The sequence below is a fragment of the Chelonoidis abingdonii genome, chromosome 10, assembly GCF_003597395.2.
Source record: "Chelonoidis abingdonii isolate Lonesome George chromosome 10, CheloAbing_2.0, whole genome shotgun sequence".
In the NCBI taxonomy this organism is placed as follows: Eukaryota; Metazoa; Chordata; order Testudines; family Testudinidae; genus Chelonoidis; species Chelonoidis abingdonii.
The window spans coordinates 9286298-9297990 of NC_133778.1; the positions used below are offsets into that span (position 1 = coordinate 9286298).

At 56.2% G+C, this 11693-nt stretch overlaps 2 protein-coding genes and 1 pseudogene across 2 annotated transcripts in view; all 3 read right to left on the minus strand.

Annotated features, from left to right (window-relative positions):
* Positions 1-330: 330 nt before the first annotated feature.
* The window catches only part of LOC142047363 (antigen-presenting glycoprotein CD1d-like), a 14403-nt gene continuing 3040 nt past the window's right edge, over positions 331-11693 (minus strand). Inside the window, exons 2-5 of the mRNA XM_075069802.1 lie at positions 2728-3006; positions 1060-1350; positions 430-726; positions 331-353 (exon numbers count right to left, since the gene is read on the minus strand). Coding sequence (XP_074925903.1) covers positions 331-353; positions 430-726; positions 1060-1350; positions 2728-3006 — 890 coding nt within the window. The remainder of the gene's footprint in view (positions 354-429; positions 727-1059; positions 1351-2727; positions 3007-11693) is intronic.
* Positions 7646-11693, minus strand: part of LOC116815868 (uncharacterized) — a 385671-nt gene continuing 381623 nt past the window's right edge. The window contains exon 3 of the mRNA XM_075069934.1: positions 7646-8409. The gene's annotated coding sequence lies outside the window, so the exon portion shown is untranslated. The remainder of the gene's footprint in view (positions 8410-11693) is intronic.
* LOC116815870 (U2 spliceosomal RNA) lies at positions 9813-9993 on the minus strand (annotated as a pseudogene).

The following is an 11693-nucleotide window of genomic DNA, read 5'->3' on the forward strand; positions in this document are numbered from 1 at the left end:
CTGTTCCCTCATTATCCTCCATCGTCCCACCCTCGCTGCTCCCCCCACATTCCCACCCTCTCAGCCTTCCCACATGCCAGTGCTACTCCCCTCTGTTCGACCGCCTCTGGCTCCTGCCTCTCTCCCCAACCCCACCAGCCCTGCCCCATTGTCTCCCCTCTGCCACACTCCATACAGCTCTTCCCACCCCACCATCCCATTACTTCTCCTCTCAGCCCCCAGCCTGCTTCTCCTGTGCCAGTCCTGTCCCATTCCCCTCAGCTCCTCCACCCTGCTCCCCTGATCCACCCCCACACCCCACACACCTGCTCTGCCTCCCTCTCCCCACTCTCACTGCCCGGGCCCTGCCTTGCCTGAGATGTGCAGGAAAAGCCCCCAGAGACCATGACCACACTACCCCCCCCCACACTCCCAGGGCCGTGCACCTACCCCAGGGGATCAGCAGGCTCTGGCCCCCCAGGCTGCTGTGCTGCACCTGGCAGGCGTAGCTGTGCCCATCGCCCGGCCCCACGGACAGGGAGCTGCGCAGCTGGTAGGTCAGGTCTGCGTTGGGCAGGATCCCGCTGGAGTTCAACCTCCAGCCCGGCACCACCTCCTCCCCGTCCTGCAGCCAGGCCAAGCGGACGGGCCGGGGGTAGAAACCGGTGACCCGGCAAACCAGCAGTACCGGCGCGGGGGTCCCGGCTGGGGGAGGCGCTCGGGCAAACACCACGGCGACAGGCCGCTCTGAGACAGGAGGAGAGAGACGGGGCAGGGGAGAGGGGACGATTCAGTCTGAGCCTCAGGGACTCACTAGCCAAGCCCAGCTCCACTTCCCGGGGTCAGGCGTTGGCAGCACTGCCCTGCTCAGACCCCAATTCTGCCCCCTTCAGTTACCATTCCTGAAAGAATCCCCCTTCACTTCCTGTCTTAAACTGCTGTGCAGGGTGGTGATGAAATCGTGACTGCACTCCAGCCTAGATAGAGCTGCGTTTGTACACAACACAAGGGTCCCTGTTTAAAAAGCCCACCCCAGAAGTCGCTGAATCTCAGTGAGCGCAGAGTGGCGTCCAGCCTCACCTTGTCTCTCCAGAGACTCTTTCCCGTACTGGACAAAGCTCTTGAGCTCATTGATACACGTTGTTCTCAGGAGAAACTGAGCCATGGCAGTCGTGCTCTTATCCTGGTTAAGAAAGTCCCGTGAGCTGAGGGCCAGCTTATGCCTGTGCTGAGCGACCCAGGTGCCCTCGTCCACGCTGAAGCTGATGAAATCCTCCCCGTTCACCGCTGCATCACAGAACTGCCGTGACGTGCCATTGGGGTGGAGCTCACAGCCGACGGAGGCCTGAAGGACGAAGGGGTCTGGAATAGGAATGGAGGGCAATGAGGACAGGCCATTGGGAGGTCACTAGGGGGACAGGGGTAGGGGCAGAAATAGAGAGACGGGGGAATAAAGACAATGTCAGGTGGAATGAGGATGTTAGGCCACAGGATGGCGGCAGGCTTGTGGGGTGGCCCTGGATGGAGTTAAGGGCACATTGCGGTTTCTGTTTAGAGCTGATGTTTTCAAAGTGCTCTGAGGTCCACACACATAGTCAGATTGGCTCAAAAATCACTGCACTGTATCGGGGCCTGAGGCAGAGTTTGTGGTGCAAATTTGGGGTCCCTTGGTCATGGGTTTTGTTAGATACAGACCCCCACCCAAATCACCTGCCTTTTAAATGTTAATTTTTTAAAAAGTGATTTGTCATGCTCTAGAGAAAATTACGTCCCTGAGCCTTAATAAACGTACATCCCTGGGCTCCTCTGAGCTCAGCTCTGGACCGGTAGCAGGGATGAGTCTGGCTTCCCAGCGTTACAAAAGTCCCTTGGCCTCGGTTCTGTGTGTGGTGCGTACGCCCGGCAGTGACACGCACCTGAGCCCACAGACAGTTCACACCTCTGCCAGCGATTGTTTCCTCAGCAGTGCCTCATGACACACCGAGTCTCACACTCACTCAGCCAGAGAGGCAGAAACCTCTGAGCCCCAGGAGGATCCATCTGATCCCCGTCGCTGAGAGGTTCCTGTGGGAGTGAGCTGTGATTGCAGGGCCGGCTGTCACTCTGTTGTGAAACGCACCTGCCCAGGCAGATTGCCCTGAAACTAGCTCCGCTCCAGCAAGGTGCAGGGGACACTTTGTGGTGCAAATCTGGGGGCAAGTGGGTAAGGGGTTCCTGAGAGAAAGTCTCGCCCAAGGACCTGCTTTTAGTGCTCCAGCACCAGACACCCAGCACAGACACTGGGCTGAGAAGAGGTGTGCTGGGTCTGTCCCGTCCCACTGAGCAGAGATGGCTGTGAGGGTGGGGAGCAGGATTCGCTTAGCTCTGCATTTCCTGCCTTTCCAATTCTTGTGTTGAAGGTATCAGTTTTCAATGTTCAGGCTGGCCAGGTTCCAGTGGCATGAACAAGAGCCTTTGGTCGGGCACATGACTGTGAAAAACCATGTGCTTATGCTCAGGGGATGGGACACGGGGCTTTTCTCCTCTGGGGGCGCAGGCTGCAACCTGACCACAGAGCTGGGGTACTGGCTCAGCGGGGTGGAGAATGGGTAACGGGGCCATTCCCTTCTAGGGCACACGGGCTCCATTCAGCCTAAGGGCCAGGAACTGGCTGTCTTGCCCCCGATCCACCCTGTCAGGACACAGTTACTGGAGTGAGTGTGTCAGTGTTCAGCTCTCTGCTGGGTGTGGGGACCGCTCCATACTCACAGTGCTCGTCTTCATCCTTAACCACTTTGTTCATAAGAGGGTAGAATTTTGACAGATAGTCATGGAGCACTGTCTCCAGGCCCTGCCACTGCTTTGGAGTGAGGCCCTGGTGGGCCCAGGGCTGCAGAAAGCGGATCTTGCAGGTGCTGCAATCCATGGAGTGAGTCCCCAGGTCCCCGAGCAGGGCCAACCCCTCCATGTTTGTAGAACTGGCATTGTGGAAGATGGTGGTTTTGAGCAGCCGGAGGGTGAGAGACTCTGGAGGGACAGAAGGGGAGGCTGGAGGGGAGAGGAAACAAGGGGAGGACAAACCAGGTGAGGAGAGAGATTAAGGAGTCTCAGGCTTGTTAATGCTCCCCAGTTCCAGGGTTTTCCTGCTGAACCGTAACCTGCCGCCCCCTCTTCTTGCACGCCAGCAAGGGTCACTAGTGGTAGATAAGTTCACGGAGGATAGGTCCATCAATGGCTATTGGCCAGGGTAGGCAGGGATGGTACCCCTAACCTCTGTCTGCCAGAAGCTGGGAATTGGGCGAATGGATGATTCCTGTCTGTTCATTCCCTTTGGGGCACCTGGCACTGGCCGCTGTCAGCCGACAGGACACTGGGCTGGATGGAGCTTTGGTCTGACCCAGTCCAGCTGTTCTTATGTTCTTATGTGGAGCTGCCCCACCCTGGTCCTGGCATTACATCATGCACAAACCCTCCAGTAATGAAAAGGCAGAGAGGGGTCTCCACTTACCGGCCAGGGCCCCCCATGCCCAGGCCAGGGGCAGCAGTGGGAGCAGCATCCTGGCAGGGGGAGCGGGATCCAGGCTCTGGGTGGTCTCAGTGCGGAGAAATGAGAGGCCCAGTCCACGGGCTGTCGGTTCCTCCCCAGGCCACAAGCCTCGCCACCAACTTCTCTCTTTGTCTGTCTCTGCTCAGCTCTGTGCCTGCAGCTGCCAGCCCCAGCCAATCCCGGCAGAGGGAGTCGGGGAGCGGCAGCAGCGCGGGAGGGGGATCCCCGGCGGCAAGGTCAGAACTAGGGTCAGATCTGCGCCTAGGCAAACTGGTCTGGTCTGCAGGGCTCGCATTCGTGGCCAGTGTCCTGCTCCTCACCCTGCCCAGGAGCTCCACCCACAGCAGCACCCACTGCCCTGGCACTGCAGCCAAGCCTGGCCGAGCCTGGAGGGACGCTTGGGGGGGATGGAGAGGGAGACCGCCCCCACTCCCGCTGCAGTAACAAGCCTGCCCTGTGGGGCTGGGCCTGGCTGCCCCCAAGTGATGGGGAGATTGGGGTGAAGAGAGAGAGTGGAAGGGATGGCAGAACCCTCTCCATCTGCCCTCCCCCCCGTGGGCTCTCCCTCTACCTGCCTCCCCCTCTCTCACCCAACATCCCTCCCTGCCGTCCCCTCCCTCTCCCAATAGACCCTCCCACCCTGCCATAAGTCCCTCCCCTTGCAATAGCCCCTCCCCTCGCTGCTCCTCCATTCCAAGGCCCCCACCTGCCGCTCCCTCTCCCAATAACCCCTTCCCCTCCCATCACTCATTAGCCCCTCCCTGCCTGCCCTCTCTCCTATTAGCGCCTCCCACTCTCTGCCTCACGCTCATTAGCCCTGCCACTCTGTGACCACCCCACCCCCCGTACTGTATCGCTGTGTGTTAGCCCCATTCATCGCTGGATGGTGTCAACTGAGGCAGCAGGAGGGAGTGAGGGAAAAGGGTCGGAAATGGGTGGGGAGGCAGCATGAGGTGCCAACAGCTGGCTTGCTATTGTAGGGTTGCTGGGGGTCCCTGTGCCCACCAGCGTGTGCTGTCTCTGGGCTATTCCCAGTGACAGGACACTGACACCTGTCACTGGTTAGCACCAGGGCTGTGCAGATCGCGGTTTCTCTCGTTTCCTTGCGTGGTTTCAGGTTGACACTGACAGTTAACCGCCAGCCACGCAGGGAAACACCATTAACCCCTGTCCCAGAGAGAAGCAAATGGGGAGGTGATGTGACCTGCCCGAGGTCACACAGTGAGAGTGCAGCAGAGCGGGACAGAACCCAGGTGTCCTGACTCCTGTGTGGCGCTGCAGCTGCCAGACTGTCCTGGCCTCGCCCTAACCTGGAGACTCCAGCGCCCTGTCGTCGCCTGCCCCTGCTGTACAAATGCCACCCTTCCGTCCGGGGAGTCGGCAGCAACCAGGGCTGGGTTCAGCATCTAGGGGTTCCTCAGAACAATCCAGCACAGAACCCGCTTGGGTCCCAGCCGCTAACTGGGAAAACTAACCGCCACCACCCCCCAGTGCCTCTCAGAGCCAACGCTTCCCCTCCCGGAGTCGTGTACAGCAAAGAAAAGGGGAAAGGAGCCCAGCATTGTTGTGGGAAAACACCATGACCGCTAGTCATAAGTGTGTGACCGTGAGCACCACTGCGCCGTTTGCTCCGTCCCCACTGGCCATAGGGCGTTCGTCTCCTCTGCTGCCACCTGTTTCTATTGCCACATCCTGAGCCCCCCTGCTCAGCCCAGCTCTCCGAGACGTCAGCAGTTAGCGGCTGGGCCTCACTGCTAGGGTTGTGGTTCCTTCCAGCTGTCTCACGGCAGGTGCTGGGCTTAGCGCTGAGGGTGGGGATCAGTGATTTAGCTGACAAGTCTCATCCGTGCTGTCTTTCAGTGCTAGAGAGCAGAAGGGGCAAATGGTGTGTGGAACTCTTACACAGAAACCCCCTGCCCAAGGGAGACACCCCTCTCCCACCCTTTCCCCCTCCCCGGGGATCTGGCACCCTGCCACCAGCAGAGCGAGAGAGGTGCCAGGGACAGACATGCCAACGCTCGCCAGTTCATCGCCAGAGGTGCGATTTCTAAGTAAAAATTCACCCTGAATTGTGGGCTGGGGCTAGAAATCTCAAATGTCACTGAGTTATGGTTTCAGCTGAGTTCTCTGCCCAGGACATTGCTGTGGGGGCTGAGGAGAGGGTCCCGCTGTCAGCCCCAGGCAGGCTGCTCTCCTGCCAGCCTGGGAAGTGGGAGAGAGGGGACCCCAGGGCAGGCCCCAGGCCTGGGGAGGGTGAAGGACCCTAACGAGCAGAGCTGAAGCTGGGAGTGGTAAATTGGGGCCTGCAGGGGGGCTGTGTTACCCACACACAATTCTCTGTTCATCGCACACTCAGGGGCACCCACATTTCCCCTGGTCCATGGCTCAAGGCGTAACCCTCTTCATTTAGGCACCCACCCCCTCCCCATGCCGAGGGCTCAGGGTAACCTCACACTGCGGGTTTGCGGGGTCTTTTACCAGGGAAAGAGCCTCACACAGCAATATCCCACTTAACGTCTCATTATTAACAGTTATTACCCAAAACAATGCAGAGACTAAACCCAAAATGCTGCGACTCCCACTCCCAGAAAGGCAGATAATTTGTCCCTGCTGGACAGTCAGGATCAGGTCATCTGGGGAGCTCTGGCAGCTCTGACCTTGGGGCTGTGTCCTGGAGTTGGTTCCCAAGAACTTCTTTTTGGACCCCACTTTAGATAGTAAAACTTGAGTCTTGCTGAGCTGTACTGTACCCAGTCCTTGTACTAAAATGTTCCTAACCAATCCAACCTAGTGTAACAAATTCTCTAACCAATCCTACCCCCCTCCTTCATTAATGTACCTCGCAAAATGAACCGTCGCAGACAGAAATAATCAAAGAACCAGACAGCAACCACAGAGAAAACAATAGGGAAGTGGGGAACATAAAGACAAAATCATAAAGAAATGGGGATTTTACAACAACAACTGTTGATAAGTGACTGCCTGCCAGACAGGACGCATGTAGGGTGACCGGATTTTATAAGGACAGTCCCGATTTTGGGGCCTTTTTCGTATACAGGCTCCTATTACCCCCCACCCCCGTCCCAATTTTTCACATTTGCTGTCTGGTCACCCTAGATGCATGAAACTAAACTTTCTTTAACCAGCTTAAGCTCTGTTCCTTTATCTGGTGATGATGGGCACTGTTAGGACAGGAGCCCCTTAACAGCCCGATATTACCTTCTTTTCATGTAGTTTACAGGGAATGTGAGGATGTGACTTTTCGCTCCTTAGCTCATGGCTGCAGCTTTCCTAATCTGGCTGCAGAGAAAGGCCTCGGGGTTCACAATGTGGCTAGAGGAAAAGCCCTAATCCTTACAGCCAAAGTGAGGAGGGGAGGGCTGATGGGGAGGCAAGGGCTGGATTGAGGGTGTGAGTAGATGGTGTGAGTGCTAGGAGGGTGAATTGAGGGTGGTGGTGTGGAGGGGCTGAACTGATGGGGTGGTGATGATGGGGGCTGAGGGACTGAACTGAGGGGGGGTAAATTGAGAGTGGTTGGGGGGACAGGATGACTGGCTGGGCAGGAGAGGGGCAGATGTGGGGCTGAGAGCTCCTGCAGCAGGGGCCAAACTCCCCTTACCCCGTACACATGGGAGAGTGGGCAATGTTAATTGTCATGTGCGCACGCCCATGGTGCGAGGGGCCGGGGGAGTTCAGAAATCTGAAAGACCTAAAATCCCAATATAATCTTTTTTCATAAAAGCTCCCGATTTTGGGAGCCAATCTCCCGATTTTGGGGGCGGTCCGACGCACGCTTTTTGATCTCATGAAGTTGGCAATACTGATCGGCAGCACCACTCCTGGGCTCCTGCCCACCAGGCTGCACTCGCCAGGGTGAGATCGAGTTCAGGACCCCGGCAGGGAGCGAGGGGGGAGGCATCAGCACCTGGCAGTGGGGCTAGCAGAGAACAAGGTGGACTCAAAGTTCAACTCCAGCCCCTCCTGTTCTCGTCATTTCATTTCAGGGGAGATTCTGGCGCTTTTCGGAAGAGCTTTGTACAGATGGTCAGTGGGTGAATGAGGTGTTACAGCTCGCTGGGAAAATAATCTGTGTGTGTGTGTGTGTGTGTGACCCGGCATCATGCACTCGGTATTTTGACCTGCAAGTTATTACATACTTTTTATGCATTTAGGCAAAAAGAGAAGCAATTCAGAGAGTGCAATAAATTAGTCTCAAAGAGTTCAGAGGTGGGATTACTGTTGCGTTTCTCACGTGAGTGTGGTCTCCATTAAGGTGACCAGATGTCCCAATTTTATAGGGACAGTCCTGATTTTGGTGGCTTTTCCTTATATAGGCACCTATTACCCCCCGCCCCGTCCCATTTTTTTACACTTGCTGTCTGGTCACCCTAGTCTCCATATTTGTAATAGGGGAAGTGTGTTTGTTTCACAACTAGAGAGAAATTGGCTGATATACAGACACCCCCAGCTGTGCGTGCAACTCCCTGACGTTCCAGGAGTGTGTGGGACTAGAGAGGAGACCTGGAGGGGAGGCCAGGAGGGCACCACTGTAGCTCCAAATCTGAATGGTCTGAGTCAGATTTCTGGGAAGCGAGGAGCTGAGAATAGCCCCACGCTTCCTGGCCATGGGCAGAGAAATGGGCAGGAAGCGCCTCGGTCACTAGAGAACTAAATTCATGCCAGAAGGGGAAGCTAAAGCAAATTGTGGTGAATCAAAATTGTAGTGAAATCCTCCAGTGTGATTTTATCACGGCCCCACTGGGCGTCATTTTCTGGTACCACAGCACTGTCCCGGAGCCATTCACCTTTCTTATTCCTCAGGTAGATGAGCAATCCTAGGGCCGTGAAGACCAACCCCAAGACACAGCCCCCAACCCCAGTGACGGGAGAGTTAGCCTGTGCCTCTGTGAAAACAAGAGCATGGGTAGTTTGGGCTAAGCCCAGCCTCTCCTTCACTTTGTCACATCTCTGCTCTCTGCCCCCAGGGATGGAGACAGGTCTCGGAGACATGCCCGTATCTCCCAAGGGCTCCATGGAGCTAGGGGTGCCCCTGAGGCCTCAGGAAACGTGCCAGGTGCAGAGTCTCTTACCCTAAGAAGAGGGGGTGCTGCAGACTGATGTGCTTCACCTGGCAGGCGTAGACATCTCAGTGCCAGGAGTTCATCTCCATCATCACCAGGTTCTGGAAGGGCCAGTCTCCGTCTGCACCTTCCCATTCATGGACTGCTTGATTTCAGTCCCCGAAGAGTAAAACCCTGTCATGGACCATCCAGCATCTTGGGGTGGGGCTGGGATCCTGATTTCAGGGGGGAAACTTTCACCTTGGGCTGAACTGAGAGGGAGGGGGGAGAGCTGGAGTGGGATTAGGAGAACAGGTTCCAGCTCCAAAGTAACAGCCTTCCTTGGAAGGGGATGCCCAGCATGGGAGTCTCTGCTCTGCAGTGCTTAGCTCTGGGGGCCTCTCTCTCTCTCCTGAGTTAATGCACATAATTGAGAACTCAGCACAGTGTAGGACCCTGAAGCATCAGAGATTGGCCATGGACCCAGTGGCTCAATATATGATCTTTCTTGGATGCTGGCCTGGTGTGTCTTACTCACATGCTCAGGGCCAAACTGACCGATATCCATTTTGTGGGCTCAGGAAGGGATTTTACTGTAGGGATTTTGGGTCGCTTGCTCGAATCCTCTGGATGTATCTCCCAAATCAATTCCCTGCCATTGCAGGGGCCTCAGGATCTGGAGCACCCCAGTCCCTCCTACTCTCTGCCTGTGGCCGACAAGAGGATAGTCTATAGATGGTCTCATCCAGATGACTGGGCTCTTTGTAGGGGTCACTGGGAGGGGGGCAGTGGCGTGGGATATGCAGGCGATCAGATCAGATGATCAGGTGGTTTCTTGTGGCCTGAAACTCTACCCATCTGACTCAAATCTTTCTCCTCTTCTGCTCCTAATCTGGGGAAACCACTGACAGACTGTTCCCTACACTAAAACAGTGATATTTTCTCAAGGGGGGAGAGTCAGAAACATTCTCTCAGGGGCACACAGATGAACAGCTGAGCCAAACCACACACTTTTGGAAAGTGCACGAAGAAGATCAATGTGAACACCAACAGACAAACAAATACGTAAAGAGACACTTAAGTGATCTACAACCGACAGTAATGCAAAATTAAAAACAACAGCAGCCCCCCACTCAACACTCACAAATAAGCAAGCTGACATAGAGACAAAACATGGGAACATCACAATCCAGATACTGACCCCACCATTGTTTTCTCTTTCTTTGAACCAGAAGATTGTCCCAGCTGGGAGAGGCACCACTCCTGGAAGCGCTGCAAAGCCAGGCTGATGCGTGCAATGGGCAGAGCAAGCCCTTCCTCCAGCTCCCTTTCTCAGAAACCCTAGTGAACACACAGCTCTCCAGTGGAGAACAGATCAGATACCACACTGATTAGAACAGATATTAGCTTAAGAGATAATATTTGTATTTCACGGTCCAAGAGACACAGACACAGTTTTCATCTCGGGGCCAAAAGAACAAACATGTCAAGACACTTGACCATAGCCTTTAATAGACCAAGAAACGTAGATAATTTTTGTACTTCACGGTCCAAGCCAAGAAGCAATGCTTCTTTACTGCAACACTACGCAACCCTCCTGCTCCCACTGCTTTCTACACCCCCAGGAGCAGCTCGCAGACGGACACCAGGCAGCATTAACAAGACTTTGAGAACTATGCAACGAAGTGGCAGTCACTGCCCTGAAGTTACTACCATACCATCCTTCAAAGCAAGAATGCTCCACACAGGATTCTGCTCGCAGACAGAGAATTCCCTCTGCCTGCCTCATTTAATTCATGTGGGCGGCTTCCCTGGCTCCTGGCAGACACTGCTAATGGGCCTAAACCCACCTACTGACATGTAACGCCACCTGTCAGCACCAGCGCTTACAGCAACGGGTCAGAGAGCCTGTGCCAGCGCTGGGCCGGCACCCTGATACGCCTTTGTGCCCGGGCACAGCTACTGGACTGGTGCAGCAGGCATGCGGCAGGCACTTGCTGCTTCACTCAGCACAAGTCCAGTGCCTTGTCTAGCCTCTGCCCAGGGGCCTGCCCTGAGCTAACCCCCAGCTTTTGCACTCAGCTCAGGGAAGAAGGACTGGAGAGCTGTGCTGTGCAGGGAAATCATGCCTAGGGGAGTTTTCTGGTGGCAGAGTGGGTGCAGGGTGACGGGGGCCCCCAATGCCTGAACTGTGGCCCCGCTGCCCCCACACCATCCCTCCCCATCCCTCTCTGTGTCCCTGCCATCTCCTCCTCCGGGAAGTGCAGGCCCTGCCTCCTCCTTCCCCCCACACCCTGCCCCATGATCAGGTTGGGGGCCGGAGCCTGGCAGTGGGGGCGGCTGATATTCTGGCTGGTGCCATGGTACGAGTGGCGGGGGCGCCAGGGCAGGCGGGGTTGGGGGCCCATCGCTTGTAGCTGTCCTAAGGGCCAGTGACGGGGAGCGGGCAGAGAGGAGTGAGCAGGGACACGTGTATTAATGAATTAATTCCCCACTTCAGCCATGGGAAGTGGATCTACACCAGCCTTTGTAAACCTGAGCACATTTGCCAAACACTTCGGCAAAGCCCCTGGTAAAGAGAAACAGTAAAGCCAGTTTACAACACAGAGATTATAAGTGAGAGGCAGAAAGTCCGAGTTAGTTACCAAAAGAAAAGAAAACGTAACCCAGCAGTCACTGGCCAACACCTCGCCCACGGGACACTGCAGTTCATGGGACACAGGTCCACCCTCGAAACCCAGGCCGGTCCCCTCTGCGGAGTCGGCAGACTCCTGAGCGCCCTTCTTGCTGGCAGCGTCGGTGGGGGGAGGAGAAGAGGGGGTCACTGTGTCTCTTTCCTACCCTCAGTCCATGTGCTGGGGGAGCACGAGCCCAGGTAGGTCTGGGGGGCATTGCTGAGTCCCCAGGCAAGGCTGAGCAATTCCCTAGCCAAAGCTCAGGGACCCCCCCTCCCCCACTGGGGCGCACGCCTGCCCTCCTGCATTGCCCTCGTCCCCTCCCCTACACCAACCCTCTCCCCTCATCCCCACCCCACCCCTTCCCCCTCATCCCTGCACCCACAGCGACCCTCTCCCCTCGTGTCCGCCCCCACACCTACCTTCTCCCCTCGTCCCTGCACCCACACCGAC